Source organism: Notothenia rossii (genome assembly GCF_949606895.1).
Source record: "Notothenia rossii genome assembly, chromosome: 1".
Taxonomy (NCBI): Eukaryota; Metazoa; Chordata; class Actinopteri; order Perciformes; family Nototheniidae; genus Notothenia; species Notothenia rossii.
Window position 1 is genome coordinate 45388624 of NC_136912.1, and position 24476 is coordinate 45413099.

General features: G+C 38.7%; 1 protein-coding gene across 15 annotated transcripts; it reads right to left on the bottom strand.

The window, feature by feature from the left end:
- Positions 1-7728: 7728 nt before the first annotated feature.
- On the bottom strand, positions 7729-23895 carry LOC307014786 (sterile alpha motif domain-containing protein 3-like). 15 transcript variants are annotated; one of them, XM_079642939.1, is made up of 8 exons: positions 20998-21438; positions 18601-18671; positions 18361-18429; positions 14754-14852; positions 14203-14481; positions 13600-13755; positions 12769-12861; positions 7733-12337 (listed from the first exon to the last, which is right to left on the bottom strand). In XM_079642939.1, the coding sequence occupies exons 4-8, from the start codon at positions 14823-14825 to the stop codon at positions 12032-12034; spliced, it is 906 nt and encodes a 301-aa protein (XP_079499065.1). In that variant the 5' UTR covers positions 14826-14852; positions 18361-18429; positions 18601-18671; positions 20998-21438; the 3' UTR covers positions 7733-12031. The 15 variants fall into 15 exon arrangements, with proteins under 15 accessions (XP_079499071.1, XP_079499065.1, XP_079499064.1 ...); XM_079642938.1 differs by having other exon boundaries at positions 15108-18429; XM_079642941.1 differs by having other exon boundaries at positions 14203-14472; positions 15108-18429; positions 20998-21384.
- Positions 23896-24476: the final 581 nt, after the last annotated feature.

The following is a 24476-nucleotide window of genomic DNA, read 5'->3' on the forward strand; positions in this document are numbered from 1 at the left end:
ATGTTTGTTACACTTGGATATGTTTTCTGTAACACTTGTAACATAATTATTCTCCAGTTTATGCATTTGAGTGACTTGCAGTTAATGCTCGACATTCAATTCAAAACCTTTATTTATCCAGGTAAAATCCCATTGAGATCAATGATCTATTTTTCAAGGGAGACCTGCAGCAGTAGGTTCCACATGAAGACATAAAAACATAAACAACAGAACAACAAAAGGACATCATACAGCAAAAAATACAGGGATTACAATTTACATATCTATCCACATGTACAGGTACCAACAGCATCTGACTGTGGAGCATCCAACCAAGCTTTAAAAACATGTAGTGGTACCAGCTTGGTAATTTTACATTCTTTTTGCAGACTGTTCCAAGTTAGTGGAGCTACACATCTAAAAGCTTTCTTCCCTAAGACAGTCCTAGCACTTGGCACATTTAATAAAACCACAGCATGAGATCTCAGGCAATAAGTACATTCAATTTGCCGAGAGATCAGGGAGCAGATATAAGATGGTACTTTATCCAACATGGCTTTTCTAAATGAAAATGTACCAGTGACTGAGCCTCAGTACAGTAAGTGATGGCAAAACCGCCTTGGTTTACAGTGTACAGTGATGCGTAAGTGCTTTACAGTTTGTCACAAATCTCAGTGCACTGTGATAGTAAAACCTTATTGTGGTGTAATTATATATCCAAAGCAGTCAGAAGTCAGAAAATCTTTAGTGATGTTTAACCACTCAGAAGACAGCCCATCAAAATGAACACATTGGGACCTTTCAGAGAGGTAGTTCATCTTCTACATATAATAACGGACAAAGTAAAGAATGAAGTGTAGGCTATGTTTAAATGTTCGGAATTTGACCGTGTATGATGGTCCTCTTGAGTTGCCGTACAGCCAATGGCGTACAGCCATTGCTCCGTTTTCATGTTTTTTTAACATGTTTTTCACAAACATTTTCACACGCTAGGAGCATATGAATAATTCAATTCGGTTCGTCATGATCTGTAGATGTGATTTGCCCCCGAGCACCCCTGGGTAAATTACCGTACAGCCAATTACAATGCGTACAATGCGTGACGTCATTGGTAAGAGACGGCCCCCGAACACATATGGTACCCCGAACACATCTGGTACCGACACCGGTGTACCATATCTGCTCTGGGTACCATATCTGCTCGGGTGTATTTCAGTCGCATCCGTCATCCGTCATATCCGTCATATTGTACGGCAACTCAAGAGGGCCATCATACACGGTCAAATTCCGAACATTAAACATAGCCTACACTTCATTCTTTACTTTGTCCGTTTTTATATGTAGAAGATATTACTTTTTTCTCCGTCATGTTGTTTCCATAGCAACAACTTCAAACAGGCATAGCCTACACTTCATTCTTTACTTTGTCCGCTATGTAGAAGATATTACTTTTTTCTCCGTCATGTTGTTTCCATAGCAACAACTTCAAACAGGAAGTTAACCTAAATTACATTTAAGACACTGCAACGAAAGTAACAAAAACAATGTAAAATCCTTTTTTGTTTCACAGAACACAAATTGGGTTATTTACATAATTATGTTTACACTGTCGATTGTTATTTTTTAACATTCAAACATAACAAATAACAACTAACCGCTAGCATCACAGCCACTGCTCTGTTTTCTGATACTTTGCACACGTTTTTCACAAACATGTTCACACGCTAGAAGTATGGGAGTCCTTCCATTCGCTTAGTCTTGGTCTGTAGATGTGATTTGATGTGTCGTGTGTCCACCAACTCCTCTCCAAAGTTCAGATATTTAATAAAATACTCAGGGGAGTTTCCTGAATTTTCATGCCCAAAGCCAAGCACTAAGCCCTGGGTAAATTAAGAGGCTGATCTTGGGCACTTTTGTCCACTTTCCCTGGTGCTAGAAAATCAAGTCAGGCATCCCTGGAATCGTCTCAGAGAGTAGATGATCAGTGGGGCCTTGTTTTTACTGAATGATGTGTTTTTTTAAGGGGAATTACAATATGAGCTTATTTTTAGGATAACTCTAACCTACATCGTTTTGTATTTCTAAATTGGCATTTTACCCTTTCGAACCTCTATATAAGATAGTAAAAGATATCAGGGAAATAATTTATTGACAAAGCCAAATCATTTTAAAATAAGTATTATCAGGTGAACTGCATAGGATAACTGATTTGGTAAAACGTGTAAACTGCCTTGAAGTGTTTTGCTATCTAAAGTGATATGTATGATCCTGGCTCCCTAACAGATCAATCCATTCCAAACAGTATAGACCTGATTCAAAGGTTATTTGTAACCTGATCTGAATTGAATGAGCGTAAGTGTTATCATCTCCCTATTGATCAAAGGAGGTGATGAAAAACAATACAATAGTTCACAACAAGCTTGGAAGAAACCCAGACAATCATTAAATGCCAAAAAGTTTCATTTTTAAACACAAGGTATTATCGTTTTTGTTGCAAACCTGACCGTGGCTTAATGATAGTACATAAACACTACTACAACAGAAACTGGTCAAATGTGACTCTTTGTTTGCTCTTGTTAAAGTAAATGTTTTAACCCATTTGCGGGTAAAGACGTGCAGACATACGATGCTATTGTGTTTGTTGAAACAGATAACCTTGGATTGTTTTTGTTTCCGTGGAGCAATAATACGACAGCTGTTTTGTAAATTCTAGTGGTTTGTGCCAACTGAATGTAAACGTAGCTACTAATACCACACCCTGTGTCCAGTCTCTAGTGATGATGGTGTATCTGTAGGAACATTTTTGAAATATCCAATTCTCAAATAAAACTGGATGTTAACAAAAGATTGATGCTTGTTTATTATATCAATGTTTTTACCCTTCCTCTGAATGTCCTCAGTTTGTATATGTGGAGTTACATTTGGCATTAGATGAAAACTAGAGTTACAGGTTTCTAAATTATGTTCAGTGTGGTCTTCAAGGATTCTTAACATCCAAAAAAACACATCCATTGTGTCATTATTTAAATTTTAAAATAAATAAACACATTTTTGGAGTTTTAAAGAATTCCTTTTTAATGGAGAAAAAATACTAAAAGGTAAATAAAACATTAAACATAATGACAAAATAACAACCTGAAAGATATGTATTCTTTTTTTTTTTTTATTCTCTTTTTATTCAGCTTTTCACATGTTTACAGTCATAGATAATACAATATTCTCTGTAAGCCTTCTGTAGTTAACAGTAAAATCACAAATCAAACTTACATATTTGGGGATAATACAGATGCAGGCCTCACTGACCGTCAAACATGCTATAACATATAGAAAGAACATAAACACAAACAGGGTTATGGGGTGTACCTGTAACTTATTCAAACAATGGGGGCATAGAAATAAAAAATACTAAAAACAAAAATATATAAAAGTCCCAAATGATGGTCGTATCGGTGTAACATATATTATCAATTTTTCCCATCTTGACAAAAAGATTCCCTGTTGCAGTCTCAAAGCAAGGATTATCCTCTCCATCTTAAAAATATCATACACAATGTCAACCCACTCATCCAAAGTAGGTTTTCCTGGTTTTAACCACATTCTGGTGATGACCTTCTTGCAAGCAGCACTCAGGATTCGAAACAGATATCTATCTTCAGAGGAAAACATTTCTGGTGGTAAAGCACCCAAATATAACGATTCAAATGTAAATGGAATGTATACCTGAAAAACCTTTCGTAAAACTCCATGAACCTGCTGCCAGAAAGGGTTCAATGATGTGCAAGACCAGAATATATGAAAATGGTTTGCCATAAGGCATCCACACTGTCGCCAGAGGAATTAGTGTAATGTCTCTTCTGGGCTGGAGTAATGAAAAACCGAATGAGGTTTTTCCAACAAAACTCTCGCCATGAGGTTGAACTTGACGTTTTCCATTGCATTTCACATAAGTTCTCCCAATCTTCTTCCTTCAGAACTAAATGTCCTTCCCTTTCCCATTTTTGTTTTACATACATACAGCCCTGTCTCGTTCCCCGCTCCAATGGAAAGGAATTTGAAACGGCTCAATTCATTTTGATTCTCGCCCTGGGTCTATCATATAGAGCCTGTATAGTTTTTATAAAAGGTACTGTGAAATCCAAATGTATTTAAAACTCTAAACAGGAAAGTCCGATTTACACAATCAAATGCGTTTTCTGCATCTAGCCCAACTAATACTGCTTCCAAATTACTTTCAGTTATATGGTTAATTATATGTAGTGTCCTTCTGATATTGTCCTGGGTTTGTCTTTCTCGTACAAATCCCGTCTGATCAAGGCTAATAATTTGTGGTAATAATCCCTCTATTCGTTTGGCTAGTATATGGGTAAAGATTTTATAATCCTGGTTCAACACGCTAATTGGTCTAAAATTACTGCATTCAGTTTTATCCTTTCCCTCTTTTGGAATAAGTTAAATTACTGCCTCTTTCCAGGAGAGGGGTATAATGTTCTCCAGTGGCGGCCGGCCCATAGGGGCGCTAGGAGCGCCGCCCCCCCTCTTCCCACATGTTTGATCGTCATTAAAAAAAATATATATATATTTAAAAATATATATATATATATATTTTTTTTTTAATGAACAAGGTAAATATTATATAGTTGGTATCAGTAAAATGTATAATCTACAATAAAATCTCGTTTAAAATTGTTTTACAATGTCTAAAGTTACTGATAAGTCACATATTTCCTGCCTGGTGTATCATTACCCTCTCTCGTCCGGGCGTTAGAAAGGAGCCCTCAGCCAGAGCAGCAGCAGCCAACAAGCTGACTGTTGCTATCTGTAAACTATGCCGCCGAAACATAATTTCGGCCAATCAGCGTCGTCAGATCTGATGCTCAAAGGGCGCCCTGTCAGCGCCCTGGCCTGTGTGTCTGTTGCGTCTTTCACACCAGCGCTTTTCCCTTTCTAACTCCTAGCGGGAGCTTTTCTGGTTCAGCTCCGGTTTCCCTTTTCTGCTCCCGCTCTGTTCATAGTACCGCCCAGAGCTGCCGCTGCTGCGTCATGATGTCACCGTTTACATCGCTGATTTGCTCCCCAACGGCGTTACGGCGCTCACAACAACAACAATGGGGGACTGCGTCGGGTCGATGATCGTGTTGCTTTTAATCACACGAAGCCAGATTAAATTAAATAACGACTTCTCCAACCTTATGCTTTTCTTCAGAGTGCCGTGGTTCATTGTTTATTAATGTGTCTCAGCGGCATTTACCGACCGCTGCAGTGCTGCATGCTGCTCTTCCACGGGAGTTTATTCTCCCGTTAGCTCCCGGTTAGCTCACACTGCATCGGCCGCTCTAAAGTATTCACTGTCTGACTGTCACACAAGCAGCTGATACATATCCCCAGTTCCCCTTAAGTGAATGTGTGTCAGTCTGAATTGACACTGTTTGGCATCACAACGCTGTTATGAAAGTTTCTCTGGTATAAAATGGGTGATGTTAGCATAGCAACCGAAGCTAAACTGACTACTTGCTTTTGCTATCCTATTGTGGCATAAACCGTTTTCTACAAGCACATTTTACCGTCGTATTTTTATTATGATTCTACTTGTGATAGTCGGACACGACAACCTGTGCAGCCCATGTATTGATTCCATCCGATAGCTGCTATAATACAAAACAAAACGTCTGCCTCTCTCCACAATGATCAATAACAGTGTGAAAGGGGCATGTGAGTCGTATCCAAGGTGACGCTACAGTAGTTGTCAAGGATGGCTGCGTCTGCAGCATATACTTTATATATAAAGGTCTGCAGGTGGAGACTGCGGTGCTAGTGGATCGCCGGAGCTGTAGATTAACATTTACATGCTTATTGTAGTTGTAAGGGCAATGCCTGTAGCACCATGGAGCATATGTGTGGGTTGGACCTGTATTTTACAGGAAAGGAGTGAGCAGAGGGTGGAGTTGTCGATTCTTGTTAAGTTTTCTAACTCACCCGCTCAGACTTTGAGTTGCGCGCGCTGCTAAAGAGACGCGCTACCATGGAAACCAAACAATAATGTAGCTGTATTAAAGTATGAAATAGGGAGTCTCCCGCGAAAATCTGGAGGGTTGGCAAGTATGACACACACACACACACACACACACACACACACACACACACACACACACACACACACACACACACACACACACACACACACACACACACACACACACACACACACACACACACACACACACACACACACACACACACACACACACACACACACACACACACACACACACACACACCGTATTTAGTGTCCTGATTTTAAATGGGAATTAAATCATTTGAGTGTTCCCAAAGCACCAGTGTTCTGCAGTTTGTGTGGGCCTACTGTACTGTTGCACACTTTTGGAAGATTCATAAATGCAAAAAAAAATAAGACTTCCAACCGGGGGGGTCTTCATATTGAGCCTGATTAATCCCTGATGGTGATAGGGCTCTGAGGTAAAGCCTCCCCACCTGGCAGGTGTGAGAGGGCCTTCATATCCTACTTCCATGTTATTGTCCATCTGTCGGCTGCATGGCTGAAGATTAATACCCCCCGACCCTTACAGAATATTCTTAGTTATAGCCTGTACAATGCTTCTTTAGTGTGCAGAACGTGATTATAGTCTTAAGTCTCTCTCTTGTGGGAGCCAGCTCTTCGGCTTCCTCTACTGAAAATAAAAAACTCACCCGTTTATCGGCAAACAGCTGCTTTCAGTTCACTTCCATTCACGCTGAGTCCTTGTGCCTAAAGGCCTCTAGCTTCTCCTTGTAGTTAACATTCCCGCCGGCTCTGTCCCGGGTCCCCGGTCTCTTGCTGGTGCGCCAGGTAATTCGCTGGATCCATTCCAAAAGTGAATCTGGGTGCTTAATGACCGACACCGGGAGTCCCCTCTTTGCCATATCCTCAGTCGCTTCCTCCGCCGAACCGTATACGACAATTCCCTCCTCATAGAAGACTCTTAACCTGGCCGGGAACAGAGTTTGAAATCTTATCTTCCTCACCCTCAGGACCGTTTTCGCTTCTGCATACGCCTTTCGCTTTCTTAACACATCAATTCTTTCAGTATGAGGCTCATGTCCGCTCTCCCAGTTTGGTCTTCCTCAAGGTGCGTTGGAGTTTCGTCGTCCCCCACCACGCTGCTAGCAGAGGAAGCTAGGCTAGCCCCGTCTCCGTCAAATAACGCAGTCTGCATTAGTTTTTTACTCTTTTTTTTAGACATTATCAAGACCAACACTCTTAAGCCAAACTGTAAAATAAATGTTTTATGTATTCCGGTTGTAGTTGGTAGCTTTTAGCACCGAATGTCGGGAGCACGATCTTTAAGTAGCCATCGCGTCGCTCACCAAACCAGAAGTTTTCGAAAGATATGTATTCTATCTACTCATTTCGTAATTATCTAATCTAGTGGCCTTATAAAAGTGTTGGCTAAAGTAACGAGGAATATATATATATTTTTTATTGTAAATCATTAGAAACATTATTTATGTGCACAAGTACATAAATATAAAAAAGGTCAAAATGCGGGAATAAGTATAAACAGTGAATGTGTAAATAAACACATGCAGAAATATGAAAAAATAAATGAATAGGGAAAGTAAATGAGATATACTGACAAACAGAGCTACAGATCAAGAAATAAAAATGAGTACATAAGTGTGTCATACTTAAATTGGTATTAATTTCTATTGTATTTCACTGTTCCTATTATTCATATTATTGTTATTATTATTATTATTATTATTATTATTATTATTATTTCTTTCTTTTAAATCTATTTCCCGTGTCAGTTTTGGGACCCCACACATAACAAGCTGTCTTTGTTCAGGCGGAAGACACATGGCATGTAATGAAATCTGCTGAACAGAGGAGGGCGCTCCGTCCCAGCGCTGGGAGCAGAGGGAGGTGAGATGCCGTACGTACAATATGACGGATATGACGGATGACGGATGGGACGGAAATACACACGAGCAGATATGGGCCGGTTATTTTTTTATTTTATTTTTTTATAAATATTTTATTGAGCATTTTTAAAACATACAAAAGCTCGGTGAGGATATCATCAACTTATCAACATAAGTGAAAGACATTCATTCACAATAAGACAAAAAAACATAAATAATACATCATGTGTATGTCGAAGAAAAGGGTTATTATTTTCTTGTATTTTGTCTTTTCATACAAGATATGTTTTTTGAATGTTTAATATTTTCAGACATCACAATGGGAAAAACAACAGCAGAGAGACAAAGAGAGTACAGGGCAAGAAGGAATGCAGACCCAGATAGGAGGGAGAATTATCTCAGGAGTGAGCGCAAGAGGTGGAAAAGGAATACTGAGGAGGGGAAAAAGAAAACTGTCAGTGATCTGAGTGACAGAGCTAAACGACAGAAGCGTAAGATGTGGAGGAAAGCTAAAAGAAGACAGAAAGAAAGGGAAGCTTTCAGCAATATCAACACTCCTCCACAAAGTCCTAATATTCAGCATGCAGTGCAGCCCAGATCTGAGTCCCCAAGGTCAGGGAAATATGTTGTTAGGGGTTTGTGTGTGTGTGTGTGTGTGTGTGTGTGTGTGTGTGTGTGTGTGTGTGTGTGTGTGTGTGTGTGTGTGTGTGTGTGTGTGTGTGTGTGTGTGTGTGTGTGTGTCAATGGGAGTGTTTATAATGTTGTTTAAAATATTATAGTTTGTCCATGTTAGATGTTTATATGGGCTGGAGTTTTGCTAATTATGTATTGCCTGGTTTTGTTTTAGGCAACGTTTGGAGAGCAAAAAGCAATCCCGTAGATCAAGAAACAAACTGCGCAAAGAAATAGAACAACTCAAACGTTCACTGAGAAAGGAGAAACAACTTTTAAAAAAGTACAAAAAGAGGTTCCAGCAATCAGCAACACATAATGAATCTCCAAGATCCAAAGTCCGTGAACTGGTCAAGAATTGTACTGTGAACAGCAGGGTCAGAAAAACGTTACTTCTCCATGAAGCCCTTGTTGCTGACATCAAAAGAAATTACCAAAAGACCAGAAATGAAAGAGATAAGCAAATCATATCTAAGGTTACTTTGGGAAAGATTGTCAAAAAGTATAGGCTGCAGAGATGGTCAGAACATGCACTGGGGATTTCAAAGGAAAGCAGAAACCTTTTGAACACTAATAGCCTAAGCAAATTTACCAGAAAGCCTGTGAACAGGTATGCAGATGCATCTATGAAGAACAATGTAAAGACCTTCTTGACAAGAGATGATGTCAGCAGGATAACTACAGGAAGAAAACAAACCATTACAAGAAACAAGGTAAAGATGCAAAAAAGGTTCCTTGTAGACACAATAAAAAACCTCCACAAAAGATTTCAGGCAGAGAACAATGTGAGGATCCCATACCCTGCATTTTGCCGCCAACGTCCCTTTTGGGTTGTGCACCCATCCCTGTCTGACCGTGACACGTGCATTTGCAAACTGCACGAGAATCTTAGCTTTCTGGCAGAAAAGTTTAGTCAGTTGAAGTTGATTGAGACCTCAAATCTTGAGGCACTCACCAAAATGGTGTGCTATGATACTATTAGAAAGGACTGTATGTATGGGGGGGGGAGTGTGAACACTGCAGAGACAAAACAGTTCCACTCTCAAGTACATATGACCAGTGCTTGAATTGGGCCGGTACTCACCGGTACGCAGTACCGGCACTTCTGATTTTTACCCATGTGCCGGTACTCAGTAAGAAGTGCCGGTACTCAGCCGCCGGCAATATACGTATATATTGTAAACGCAACGCAGCGCAAATGTGGGTCTGACTCTGCCTCACAGAGGGTGACTGGCTGTCTACATGACGTGGCCTGCCGACATTGCCACTTTCATACAGATCATACTAATGCCCTCGATTGGTCTCTGTGTGTCATTCAAGCTCGGGAGGGTGTGTGTTGGTGTATGTGTGGCGCGAGCGAGCGAGAAAGCGCGCGCACCGGTTACGTGTATTGTTGTTAGCATCTGGTGCTAGCTAGCTGCGCTAACGGATATAAGGAGCTTTTTCAACAACAAGGTGGAGGGAGAGTCCTTTGCTGTCAGACTGAGAGGCTGATAACTACAGCTCTGGTGAGGTAAATTACTCTCTGAGTCTTTAGATAGTTAACTTAGTTTAAGTTATCTCAGTGGGTCTCAAACGGTTCGGTCACCATTTATGTAAACACATATTTCCATTTGAGGGGGTAGTGATTAGTAAAATATGCATGAATAATACAAACAAAATGTTAACTAGGTGAAAAAAGGTAAGATAAACTTGTTGAGAGCTAAAACTAGTATTTGCTGTTGCCTCAAAGAGGAGCAGGGGGGAGAGGAGGGAGACAGGAGAGGCCGATTCAGGAGCCCAGACACACTCACAACTATAAATGAACCAAAAACAAATAAATAAACAAGTTTCAATGTTTTTTCATATTGGATATTGTATGTTATTGGTTATGGCCATGTACTTATGATTTTATGATTATTTAAATGTATACATTTTTGTTTCATATGGGTGTAGTCTCTTTATTTCCCCCTCAAAATGCACCAGATTGATGCATTTAAGTCCAACATTTAAAAAAAAATCTTACCGGGGGAGCATGCCCCCGGACCCCCCTCTAGGATTTGAGGCCCGGCTCCACTGTTCCCAAATAGATTTGCAATTTTTTTGAAATAGTAACCCATCTCCATATGTTTCTTTTTGGGTAGTAGATTTAAACTAGAGGGCTATCACTTTGTGCAGCAACGCTATTGACAAATAAATCCAGCAAAATGGCACAAAAAACTGGTAGTGGCCTCAGGGACGAGGAGTCATTTAACCAGCCAGTAGGAGTCAAGCTTTACTTTCTTTTATATCCATAAAGAAAAAGTAAATCTGTTTACAGTTGTTTCATTATGGATGTTGAGAGGTATCCATATATCTCTTAATTTTTCTCTCAAATTGCACCAGATTGATGCATCTAACTTCAATATTTAAAAAAAAATGTTCCCGGGGGAGCATGCCCCCGGACCCCCCTAGACTAGAGGTTGTCAGGTCCACTCCCCACTTATAAAAATAGGACTTTACCACTGCAACCCCTCTAATCTCAGATGCACCCTAAGTCATTTTGTTTAAGTACACTCAAAAAAATAATTTCTTGGACTTACTTAATAAAGTTATGTCAACAAATTCCACAAAACTGAGTTGAGTAGGTTATAATTAAATAACATTAGTAAGAAGAATATAACTGACTTATGTTCAGCCAACACGACCGTGTTAATTAACTTCAACAATACCCGGTCACCCTGGATTTAATAAATAGCTGTGTCCAGCTAATTTAACTGAGCAATATTAAGTCAACACAGTGCAGTTTCTTTAGACATACTTGATTTTTTGATTAATGCCAACATAAAGATATTATATAATACTAACTTAACTCACCTATATTAATTTGACTTAAAAGTAAGATCTGCTATACTTTACTGTATTTAGTAAGATCAACTTAACTTTAATTTGTAGTTCCAACTTAACAAACTTAAATCATTTTGGAAACTACTGCATTCCGTGTTACTTAACTGGTATTCATTGCTGTAATGGAAGTCATTTTAAGTTCACTTACTAAACCAGACTACGTCAACAAATTCCACAAAGTGTAGTTAAGTAAATTCAAATTAACTGACTTTGGTTCAGTGAAAAAAAAAAAATACATTTATTTCACATGAAACGCAATATAACCACATAGGCATCCAGGTTTACCAAGTTTAAAATCATGGAAACCCATAGACCCAAGACTTCTTTGTATCACACCTTATCAACAAACATACAAGGTTAAAGTTGCAGAACATTTAGCTAGCAACAGAAATGTTCAAAAGAGCACCATGTTTTAACCATAGCCCAAACTACAACTTGTACGTACAAACTGTGAACATGAATCATTTGTAACATTCCTATTCAGTAACATTCAGTTCCATAGATAAAATTCCCTCCAAAATATTTGGATAAAACCCCTGCTCCAAGATTTCCAACGCGCCGTTTCAAGGCGTTACACTTGTAGTGTTCAAATAGTTCATTCAAACAGTTTGTTTTTCAGCACTTGAGCCTTTGACAGGTGGCGAACATCCATTTCCATCAGGATTTTTTGAAGAACCTTAAACGTGCATCTCAGGTTTTTTGGATAGCTCAAGTCCAATGCATATGTGAGTCCAAATAAAATTGCCAGTGCATTCGCAATGTTTTGAAGATCGTTCAGCACTTCCACACCTTCAATTACAATCCCCACATCTGCGAGGGAATCTGTTGGCTCTGCACCTTCCTTCTTTATGGCGAAGATTCCCAAGACCATCTGATCTACACTCTGGTCAGTCTCAACATCCTAAAAGGCAGAAAAAATAGACCATCAGCCAGACTTACACACGCAAGGGAAAGAAGCAACACTTTTGCTAAGTAACATATATACAGCTCCCAGATAAGCATACCTACAGGCTACATTGGGTGTAGCTTTTCTAGTTGTTGACGGTATCTACTAGGGGCTTGGGGGTATTTAGTTAACCATGGATATGAAAATGGTTTTACAAAACTTCAAAATTTGAGAAACTCAACAGTTTCAAGCAACGGTCTACAAACTGCTGTTGATAGTTTGAAAAGGGAATTTTACTATGCATGCATATGGGCTATTTTCCAATTGCTCTTTCAAACCTGTGGTGCCATTAGTTTGTTTAAAACCAGCTAAAAAAAGTACGAAATAAATCACTTTTTTTGTTTCCAGATGGTAATACTGTGGAAAGCAGAGGCACAAATACTTACGAGGTACTCTCTAATCAGGCTTTCGGGGTCTTCATTAAGGTACACAATTAGTGCTTTTATAACGCAGGCTCTCCTTGTCTCGATGGCGTCATTCTTTAACAAAGGACAAGGGAAATGCGTAAGTGGGGGAATAGTATTTTTACATTGTGCAGCATTTAACATTAGATGCATTAATGCACAAGCAAACTATCCTGTTTTTTTTTTTACATGCAACTTCATACCATTTTTTACATTTACAGGCAGTGTCTAAGTGCATTTTATTATGAAGGGCCGAATGTGCATTCAACTGGAGTACAAGTTCTAATACCACAAGAAGCATCTGTAATGCAAGTGTTTGGTTATTACTAGGTAGTGAGTTGTACTTTAAAAGTATTTATGTTATAATCCAAGACACTGTATTTATTTAACTGGGAACTAAGCATTATGAACCGTAACATAATCTTAGAAATATGTTTCAGTATAAGCATGTTTTCACTACCATCATATGCAGCACAGTAATTCAAAAAAGCCAAACTTCTGCTTTAAAGACTAACTGATGTGAATTTGCATTCATGAAACACTATGTATTACTACATTCCACAGAAAAGGTACACAAATATGCAAATCTCTTTAGATGAAAATACAATTAATTTATTCATTTTCATTTTGAAAATGACTTGATCAAGTACATTTTAAACTTTGTGTGAACATGACTTAAAATGTCTTCCATCAGCCACATGTCTCCAATATTTTACTGCATGCTTAAGTAATACAACTGCACAATTAATACAATAAAATGAATTTAAACAAAACAAATATTTCTAATAACCAGGCATTTGTGAGATAACACACCTTGTCGTATTCTGCCATGATATTCCTTATTTTCTGCCCAGCGGCACCCCCTTTTTTCTGGAAAATCCTTAACAGCTTGGAGGAGTGGTGATCTAGCTGCTGCATGAACTTAGATCTCAGTGGGACAGTGGTGATGCGAGCAAACTCGGCTTCCACCTACAAACATTTAATAAAGACAAACACATAAATAAAATCATAAAATCAACACATTTTCTTGTTGGCTGCAGCACCACAGTAAAAGTTAATGGAATGACGTTTCTTTTTTTACTTCCTGATGATTTCTTTTCAAAGCATTGTAAGAATGATAAAATAATGAAAATATAGAATAATTATTTTTCTCAAAGCTATCATTTAACATGAAAGTTAGGTTAATTTCTTAGTATGATTCTGTAGTCAGGTTCCAATGACAAACATAATAAGTGTTTATGTGGCAAGACTTTGGACGCATTTGCCCTAATGTTTTCTGGCAAACTGCATCACATGTAGAAGGAACGTTCAAATTGATTTACAATAAACGATACTCACTATTGGTAAAATGTTTCTTTAAATTGAACCCCCTTGTCAAATATAATATTTAAGTTATCAACAAAATATAGGACTGACCTCACGCTCAGAAAAGAGAGCCGGCCACCTTCTTTTGAATTCGGCAATGAATGGCTTGTCTTCAATCACCTCATGACGCCTATAGGCAAATGTCCTCTCCATTTTATCCTTCACCACCTGTTGGTTATTGTTCTTATGTACCTCTGACAGTAGTGCCAGCCTCTCTTCCTCTAGGCTCTGTTTGGTTTGTCCTGTTGGATAGTCTGGAAAGTAGTTTACCTCCGCTCTTTTAGGTTTCTTCACTTGATTGCGAGATGTGCGTTGATCATCCTGTTGACGCTTTAAAGAATTGACAGTCAGCTCTGAACATCCAATGTTGCGCAGCTTAGTGCGGTAGTTTCCCATCTTGAATTTCAAACTGATCTTCCAACCATAAAAGCCAGTAACAGAGCCTTGCTCCCTTAAACATGGGTGCTTTTTCATAAGTGCTTCAGCTACCGAATCAAATTCAGCACTTGAGGGATATGCTTTATATTTCACAATCTGTGATGCTAACATTTCAAGAATATCTGACTTCATTCTTGGATTAGGACTGAAGAGGGTACCATTACTTTGAAAGTCAATATTGGCACGCTGGAGTTGGATCTCGACATCATAGACAAACTCCGGCACGGGAAAGGCATTTGGCCATGGCTTACTTCTGAGGGATGCTGTTAACGAAGAATCAGAAGATGAGGGAAGATCAGTGTCCACAGATGAAATTGAATTGATCTCATCCTGGCTGGATGTCTGTGCAGAGAAGCCAGGACTGCTTGTAGATAAGGCACTTGGGGGGTAAATTAATTTGATTTTCCCCTTGTTTTGAATGTCTGAGGTAGAGGTAAGGTTTATAAACTCATCAAAATCAAGGTCCTTGTATTGCAGTCTAAAGTCTCCAAACACCTCACATTGTCTCTTAATCTCACTTTGAAGTTCCTCAACAGAGCTTGGTATTCCCAAAGGCAGGGTTACTTTTGCAGAGTCATTTTCTCCTAGGATGATGCAAAGCACTGCAGAAGTGGCCATACTTGTCAACAGGTTACTCTAAAGACAAGACAGAAGAAGATATCTTTTTTTAAACAGCAGGTAATACAATTTGAGGCAGTTCCAGTCATCATCAGTAGAGGGATCATAGGCATTGAAAGCACTGGGTTAGTGTGATGGAAGTATTCTTTAAACTTTAGTAACATATTTAATTATGTGTTGTGTAAATATTTATATTTTAATGACTCTTGCACGTGTGTAGTTATAAAGCCATAGTAAACATTAAGGCAGCATTATCATTTTTGGTAGTTCAATTAAAATGCAGACTGATTTGAATTGTCGGCAGTTTCAAATGTATATTGTAAATGTTACAAAATGCAACTTGACTTGATTAACTAGCATGCATAGATTTAGTTAGGGTACGCCAGCATCCGTGTAGAGTTGTGTTTTATTATTTCTGTTAACCTAACTTGTTTCTGACTCCAAACCCCAGATGTTTTTAATTGATATTCTGTGTCTTATTTTCCCCACATTCCCATGAAGACATTCAGTCAAAGTCAAATACATTTTTTAGGATAATTACCTGACATGTGTATGTATCTTTTAAGGGTGACCATTCGGAGGGTTCCACACTTGTAGTCACTCAGGGGATAGTTGTCAGTCAGTTCACTTAACTCTGCCAACACAATCTCTCTGGCTGAAGATGACTGGAGCTCAAATGCTCCCTGTACCATGAAGACAATTTTCTGCATATAAAGATCAATGTGTTTTTCAATTTACACATTTGAAGTATTTCTGCAAATTCAGGCAGTCCACCTACTGATCCATGCAAAAGAAGCATTCCAATTCTATATTCAATGCCATTGCTAGAGACAATGTGTGCTAGCGTGACTGTTGTGAGGTTAGTGTATTTCTGACTTAGTTGAAGTGCTATGTCTTCTTTCATGATATCTAATGGAATTGTTGAGACGTTTGACACGTCAAAGGCTGACCTCTCATTACTCCTTGTGTGCATGTGATAGCCAATCATCAGCTGGTGCTTATTTGCCAGAGACAGTGTAATGTTCTTGAAACACTTTGTGTGTCTTACAACCTGTTTGAAATAACTGTGCTTGGCCTCAAAACGCATAGTCCAAAACATCACAATGGGGCCGAAAAGCTTAATCATTTCTGGGTAATGCTCCAAAAAGTGATGTTTTGGCAAGAGTCGCTGATCTGGAAATACTTCTTGGTATCTCTGTCTGTGCTCTGAGATTTTAACCTCTAAATATGCCACAGACTCCTCACAGTGGATAGGTGCAACAACAAGCTCTACAATATGTTTCAAGTCTAGAATCACTTTCCAAGCTGGTTCGTCTTCAGGGATCAACTGCCCAATCATAAACGGCAATAACCTCAATAAACACAAATTTTCGTGCGCGTTGCCACCAATTCTTTTGTTTCGGACAAAATTAACTGGGACCAAATTAGGTCGGTTTTTTTTGTCCCCCCACTTGTATGGAAAGTTTTTGATGCTCTTGTTGAGGTTTTCAAGCGTAAAAAACTTTGGGGAAATAAGCACACCAAGGCACAGTGCAAGCTCTACTGGGACTATGCCCTCAAAAAGATCATGGACAACATCAGGAGGATACCCTGATGTGACACTGAAATGGGCAAGTCTTTCTGTGAAAATACACGCTTTTTTTACACCAAAAAAGCTACCTCCTTTTGCCTGTGCAGTATTAATATATACTTGATGAAGCTCCTTGTTTCTTGGGGTAAATGCACCCGATTTCACTTCTTTAACCTGAGTTTCTGCTCGCTGAGCTGTACAAAACCTACAGGCATATGGGCCCGAGAAACTTTCCACAAATCCAGCTATTCCATGTGCTGCAAGGTTGTCTGACACTACACACTGAAGTGTCCCTTTCACAAATGTACCCAGTTGTGAGACAAAAACACCCTGCCGCTCCAATGTAACAAAGTCTTGTAGTAATGGTTCAAATACTTTGCAATAGCCAAAGGTCTTCACGTCATCACTTCTACATAAAAGAGCCAGGTATATTGAGGTCAAAGAGGAATGGCTGCCAGGAGGCAAATTTCCCAAAATCCAATAGACGGCACAGTTTGTGTGTTCTACGTGAAGTACCGAGTGGGTTGCAGACTTCAAAGTCATCTACGTATAGACAGATGGAGATTCTCAGTTCCTCCCCTGACAGAAAACCATTGTTCTTGAAATACTGGCCATCTTGAAAAGATTTATAGTGAAGGTGGTCACTCACTACCTGTTGCTCTCTTCTCTTTTCAACAACCTTGCTAAGCACATCATTTTGATTAAGTAGCTGATGTAAAACCTTTAGCAAAGGGACATACTGAAAACTTATTTTCGTCTTTACATCAAGTATGTACTGAACTGGATCAACAATATTGAAATGATCCTTGTAGTATTGCTTCCTCTTAAAAGCAGTGGCTAAAGGTCCTTCCTTTTGTAAAGCTTTTGACAGAGGTTGGATGTACAAAGTGTACAGACTAACTCATTAATGAGCAATTGGTCAACTTGCAAGTTATGGTTACTGAAGAAAGCAGCTAGAATGTTGTTGGATACTGGAACCAGAGAAGAACTAATCAAATAGTGCAACTCGTTTAGCAGCTCATCAATGGCAGAGCCTGGCACATGGAAACAGTTTTCAAGTTTTAATAAAACAAATGCCAGTTTCTGTTCTATAAATTTATGCAAGTTCTCTGAAGTTTGGACCAATGCACCAACCTCAAGTTCATCATCGTGAAGTATCTCATCACTCTCTGTCAAGCATGTATCTCCCAATGTACAACTCAATGAATCTGCCCTTCCATTTTCCACAATTCCTGCTTTGAAATGGTTCAGTGTATGTGTCTTGTGCTTTCTGTTCTTGTGTGATTGATATGTTCCATAAATATTTGTTGAAAAAGGAACAATTTTCAAACACACAACATATGGTTTCGTGTCTTTTGAGATGGTTGTTAACATGAACGAAAAACTCTCTCAATGAGACAATGCCACTACAAGAACAATGATGGCAGCTAAATGTTGTTAAATTTACAGATTTTTGTGATGTTTGATCAAAATGTGATCTGGATAGATGACTTCGAAGGGCATTCCAAGTTTTAAATGTGCATGGGCATTTAGAATATGTGCATGGATAAGGGTGTCTGCGGCCAAAGTGGCCATGTTTTAACCTGTAGTGCTTTAATAGCTGAAATCTTGAGGTTTCCTCTGCAGCACAGTCTTTACACTTCCACATGTAACTGAAAATGAAACAAACAAAAATATTAAACAAAAAATGACAATCAGAGTATAGATATACGAGTTACCAACTTTACTGTAACCACTTTAGTGTTAATCTAAGATAAACTTTGATCCTTTTTTTAAATGTTAAACACCCATGCATTAAATAGTAAGATGACCATTGTACTTACTGCTAATGAGGAGCCATAAATATGTAGAACGTCCGCGGTTCAAGCTAGAATGTTCTTCACAAGGAGACGTCCTGTAATAAAAAAAATTATCAGACATGGTTAAATACATTTTTGAAATAGAAAGTAGAACACGCACTCTCCTGGTGTATAAGAAATATGAACCTAACCTCCTCTAGGGGGCATGCTCCCCCGGGAACATTTTTTTTAAAATATTGAAGTTAAAAGCATCAATCTGGTGCACTCTGAGAGCAAAATGAAGAGATCTATGGATACATCTAAACACCCATATGAAAGAACTGTAAGCCGATCTTTCTTTTTGGATATTTTACAAATCGCTCTCCTTTTAAACTCTATTCTTGTTATTTTTAACAACTTTTTTGTTACTGTCATATAGTATTTTATACCTGTTAATAATTGAGTCTCTAATGTCTCATTATAATTATAATGATCATATCAAGGTGTGCCTTAACCTCACTGAGCTGAGGTTATTTGAGCCTCTCAGGAGAGAGCTCTCTTCAACCTGGTTGTAGAAAAGCTCTTTAAATTCGTTAGCATAGCTAGCTAACCAGATGCTAATAACAACAGATCGCCACTGTGCTTACAACTAAAGACTAGGGATGCACCGAATATTCGGCCGCCGAAAATTATCGGCCGAAAATGTTTAAAAAGGCCCTTTCGGCCGAAAGGGTTCTAGCACCGAAAAAATATCACCGAATGTCAGAGAAGAGGGTTACGTTGGTAAGCTAACGTGTTGTTGTGATGACGTAATCCAAACGCGGCGACAAGCACGGTGCGCGACCATGCTCGCGGCTAGCTCACAGCCAATATGTCTGTCGCTTGGAGATATTTAAAAATATCAGAGAAAGAGGCGCGGATTGCGATTTGTAAAACGTGTTCAGCTGACAATTCTCGAGGGGGTGTAGCTGCAAAGACTTTCACCACTTCGGGATTACTCCACCACTTGAAATCAAAACACCCGGACAAATATGCGGGGCAAGATCAAATCACAAGCACTGACAGCGAGAGACTGTTCAGCGCTGCCTCTCATGTGCTTGATGAGAAGAGGAACAGACTTATGGCTGATAAAGCAGAGAAGCTAATGGTCATTAAAAAGAACCTCCCACTTTTCCTTAATAAGTAGACAAGGCTGGCTTATCATAAGCTTATCTAGTTCTACATGTCTACTCTATACCCACTTTCCTGAACAATTTTCATTGTGAGTTATAATTCACCATCTCAGGTTATCATTAGGGGGAAATGACAGCAGCACAGTGTTCAATATATTGTACTTTCGGTATCTAAATGATACAATGTTGTTTACATTGCTCATGAGGACAGACCACCTTATTTGCAGATTCTTGAAATTGTAATTTAATTTGTAATTGATTGTGGATTTTGTATCCAGTTTTCACTTTATGTATCGTTATACAATGTTTACTACTTTGCTTATGAGGACAGACAGCCTTATTTACAGATTCTTGAAATTCAATTGTAATTTCATTTGTAAATAGTTACATTCATGTGGATTTGTTGTTGTTGTTGAAGGCCTGGCTGTCAGTCTTTATTTACACTATTTTGATGTAGGCCTACTGGCCTAGATGTTTATGCCGTTTTAAAGCACCTTGGCTTTGTTCTGAATGCACTTTGTTGTAGTTATCCTACAGAGAAAAGAAAATGCACTTGACTTGGAATTAATGTACTGTATGCATTCAAAAGTGCTGAATAAATGTTTTATGGACCCATAATAGTGATTATTATTTAAGTTAAGTTTTGCCATAATCATGTATTTTTCCATAATCAGGCAGCTGAACAACATTGGTAAAAAATGTATACATTATATATATATATATATATATATATATATATATATATATATATATATATATATATATATATATATATATATATATATATATATATATTTCTATTAATCATTTTCGGCCTTTCGGCATTCGGTTTTCGGCCAACTGTTTCCTATTTTCGGTATCGGTTTCGGCCAAGAATTTCCCATTCGGTGCACCCCTACTAAAGACACAGCCTCACAAACACTGCGGCATGTGTACGGCTCCTTATGGGTACTGCAATATTTGAAGAGTTGGAGCGGCGTTCCGATGCACTCCGTTACTCCTTTCAGACGAGACATAACCACGTGAAGACCTATGGTGAAGACACGTTACGCTCGTGTTTAATTCAATTTAAAACTGTTTGGTTGCTACTGTGATGTATTCCTGCTGGCTAGCATTAACTTAGTTAGCTAGCTTTCCAGCTAGCCAACCTTAGCTGCCATATGCTAAAATTATTGCAGATATTTCTGCGAGTTACAACACTCTCAATTTCACATTCTATCCGCATGTTTATAAACCAACTTAAAATGTTGCATAGGAAAAACATACTCACTCATATTCATTTGGATGTCGCTCAGGTCTCTTCTCCTGTGCTTCCTCACCGCAAAAAAGCCCGCGTCACAATCATATCCCTCATGCGAGCCTCTGCGCATGCGCCACAGTTCCTGTGCGATTTACACAGCTGTGTTGCGTTGGAGATAATCGAGCAGCATATGTGGCTTCAACAGGTATCCATTTTAAGAAAACCCTACTTAAATCAACTAGGTTTAAACAGCTAACTCAGATATATCAATTAAATTGGGTAAAGATGCATTCAATAGATTCAACAACTCACTGAGTTCACTTTTTTGAGTGTACAGTGAGCCTTTCTAAAATATACAGTAAAGAGACAAACCCACCAGCATTATAGGATATACTATGACTTTGTGCCAAATACTTGTTGCTGATTTAGAGTACTGGCACCTTTTTTATTCCAATTCAAGCACTGCATATGACAGTGCAGAAAGGGTGTCCTATACTCAGTGGGGGACAGAAGATAAGGCAACAATGAATGACCAGGAGGGGCCAACAGTGAGGATAACTGTTAAACAGATTGTTGAGGGCACCCAGGAGCAACTTGCTGAGCAGTTCCAAACACTCCTGAGCAAGTTCAAGAAGCATTCTTTTAATATTAGGCAGCAGTATGCCTACTACCGTGAGCTAAGGATGGCCACTGATGAATGCCTAATTCACGTAGATTTTTCTGAGAACTTTACCTCCAAGTACAGTTCGGAAATCCAAGCAGTGCACTTCGGATCATCCCACCAGCAGGCAACACTGCATACAGGGGTTCTTTATGTAGGTGGCATCCAAGAACCAACCTGTTTAGCCACAATATCCCCATCAAAACACAAAAGCCCAGCAGCTATATGCGAGCATCTAAACCCTGTACTGGATCATGTGCAGGCAACATACCCAGATGTTTCTGTGGTACACTTTTTTAGTCATGGTCCTTTTACCCAGTACAAGCAGAAGGGCAATTTTTTTCTTTTTAATGTAGCACCGAGCTGAGGAAAAGAGGCCTTAATGCAGGGACTTGGAATTTCTTTGAGGCCAGCCATGGTAAGGGAGCACCAGATGGTGTTGGCGCAGCCTTGAAGAGGACTGCTGACATGCTAATAAGCCATGGTCATGACATCAAAGATGCATGTGAGCTCTTCAATGCCCTTTTGGAGACCAATACATCAATTAAGTTGTTCTTTGTCAACAGTGAAACAGTTGAGCAGGCACTTGAGAGGATGCCATCAAACCTAACAGCAGTCCCAGGAACCATGCGAATCCATCAGCTGGTAACTCTCGCTCCAGGAGAGATAGTATCTCGTGATGTCAGCTGTATGTGCTCTACCCAAAAGCAGTTACACTGTGAATGTTGGAATACACAGCATTTCAGCTTTCTCAAGAAGGTGCCCGTGGCTGTGTCACAGAGGCCAACGCAAATCCAATGGGAAGACACAGAGGTGCTGGGGCAATGGTGTGTGCTCACATACGATAAGGATTTGTATCCAGGAATAATCCTAGCAGTGGATGAAACACAAGTTCAAGTCAAATGCATGCATCGTGTCGGACCAAACAGGTTATTTTGGCCTGTTCGTGAGGATGTGCTGTGGTATATGTTTGATGATGTGCTTGAGCTCATCCCCCCCCCCCTAAGCCTGTGACATCACGACATATGGAAATTGAGAAAGAAGTGTGGGCCAGGCTTTCTGATTAAAGGATGAAGCAACACTTCACAAACAAATATTCAGAGTTCAACTTTATGTACTGAATATTAGTAGCCAAATTAGCAATCAAAATTAGTTACATTTTACATTATATTAGGAATTGTTGTTACTGCTGACCATATGGACTGATTCATTCCATTCATGTTTTTTATGAATTTGTGCTTGATATTTTTTAAATGTAATTTCACATTGCACATTTTATTAGGAATTGTTGTTACTGCTGACCATATGGACTGATTCATTCCATTCATGTTTTTGATGAATTTGTGCCTGAGGTTTTTTAAATGTGATTTTAAATACCGTACTTCATGTTGTATCAAATGTTTTTATAATTCATGTTGTATCAAATGTTTTGATAATTCAGCTGTAAGCAATTGAATGCATAATCATTAATTGCTCAGCTAAATAAATCCATACCATATAGAAAAATGTGTTGTCCTTTCAACCCTGTTATCATATTCAACTCCGTCATGCTGAGTTCAACCCTGTTATTTAATAGGTTTGTATTAATATTTTAGTGATATGAACTTAATATGAACTTTGAAGTGTTGTATTGTGTTTACAGTGTACAAGATAATCAGACAAAATATGAAACCTAAACAAAATTCTAAGTTGAATGCATATTTTTGATAACATTTGAAGGCCGATGTTGGATAAAGTTCTAATGATCCCCTTTTGCAGCCAAATGGTCTACTAATGGTCTAGAAAAAATGTACTTAACATAGGTGATCCTAAACAAGGGACTTCTGATGATTAAGGTTCAACAAGAATTAACTTGAATATCTTTTTGAATCATATTCACACAGACTCCAAGTTGACTGTGACGGGGTTGAACTCCAAACAACTTTTTGTAAGAAGGAAATTCCTAGTAATTATTGGGATTGTATGCCTGAGTTGGGAAAATGTGTTTTCTCAAAGGTTTAAGTAGTCCTCTACCAGATGTTATGCTAAAAAATGCAATATTTTAAAGTATTTTCTTAAAAAATGCGAAGACCCAAAGGGCACCCGATTCAGAGAATCACCCCAATAGAGTCACTCCCAGGGGGAGAGAAAAAAGCATAAAGGCACAAAAACATTTAAGGCACAAAAACATTTAGGAGGCATTAAGCTTACTTAAAATAATAACCATTTGGAAATGTCATTGCAAATCTTTATAGATATGTTACAAGATTGTATTTTCCTAAGGGACAGAAAAAAGGGCTTGAACTCATTTATTAAATAATAATAATAATAATAATAATAAATGGAATTTATAAAGCGCCTTTCAAGGGACCCAAGGTTGCTTTACATGGTGGACAGACAAAACAAAACAGACAGTGAGGAGCGAACAAACAAGAAAACAAATAAGATAAAATAAAGGAAGCCAGGGGACCAGGAAAGGACTAGGGTCCGAAGGCCATGGTGAACAAGTGGGTTTTTAGTGCAGATTTGAAGATGTCCAGTGACAGGGAAAGGAGGGCTTGCCTCCTCTCCATTTACTACAATGTAAATGGTATTTACCTAAATTAATAATTATATTTACCAAATCAGATATGGGAGAGTCCAAATTATCAATATAATATAAAATATGATATATTTTGAAGGCCGGAATAAGTAACAACCAATCTCTCACATTCGACCAAAACAATTCAGAAAAAGGGCATGAGAAAAATAAATGTTCCAACGATTCATCAGATAAATTACAAAAGGAACATGGTTCCACTTCAAAATTAAATCTTGAATTTAAAAAAGTAGAAACCGGGTAGATTTTATGAACAATTTTAAAATGAGT

Excerpts from the sequence above, each read along its gene's own strand:
- LOC307014786 (XM_079642944.1), bottom strand. The coding sequence starts at position 15,207 with ATGGCCACTTCTGCAGTGCTTTGCATCATCCTAGGAGAAAATGACTCT. Across the intron at positions 13,756-14,202 it reads CTCTCTTTTCTGAGCGTGAG|GTGGAAGCCGAGTTTGCTCG; the intron begins GTCAGTCCTATA and ends AAATGTTTGTAG. Across the intron at positions 12,338-12,768 it reads GCCTGATTAGAGAGTACCTC|GATGTTGAGACTGACCAGAG; the intron begins GTAAGTATTTGT and ends TCTGCCTTTTAG.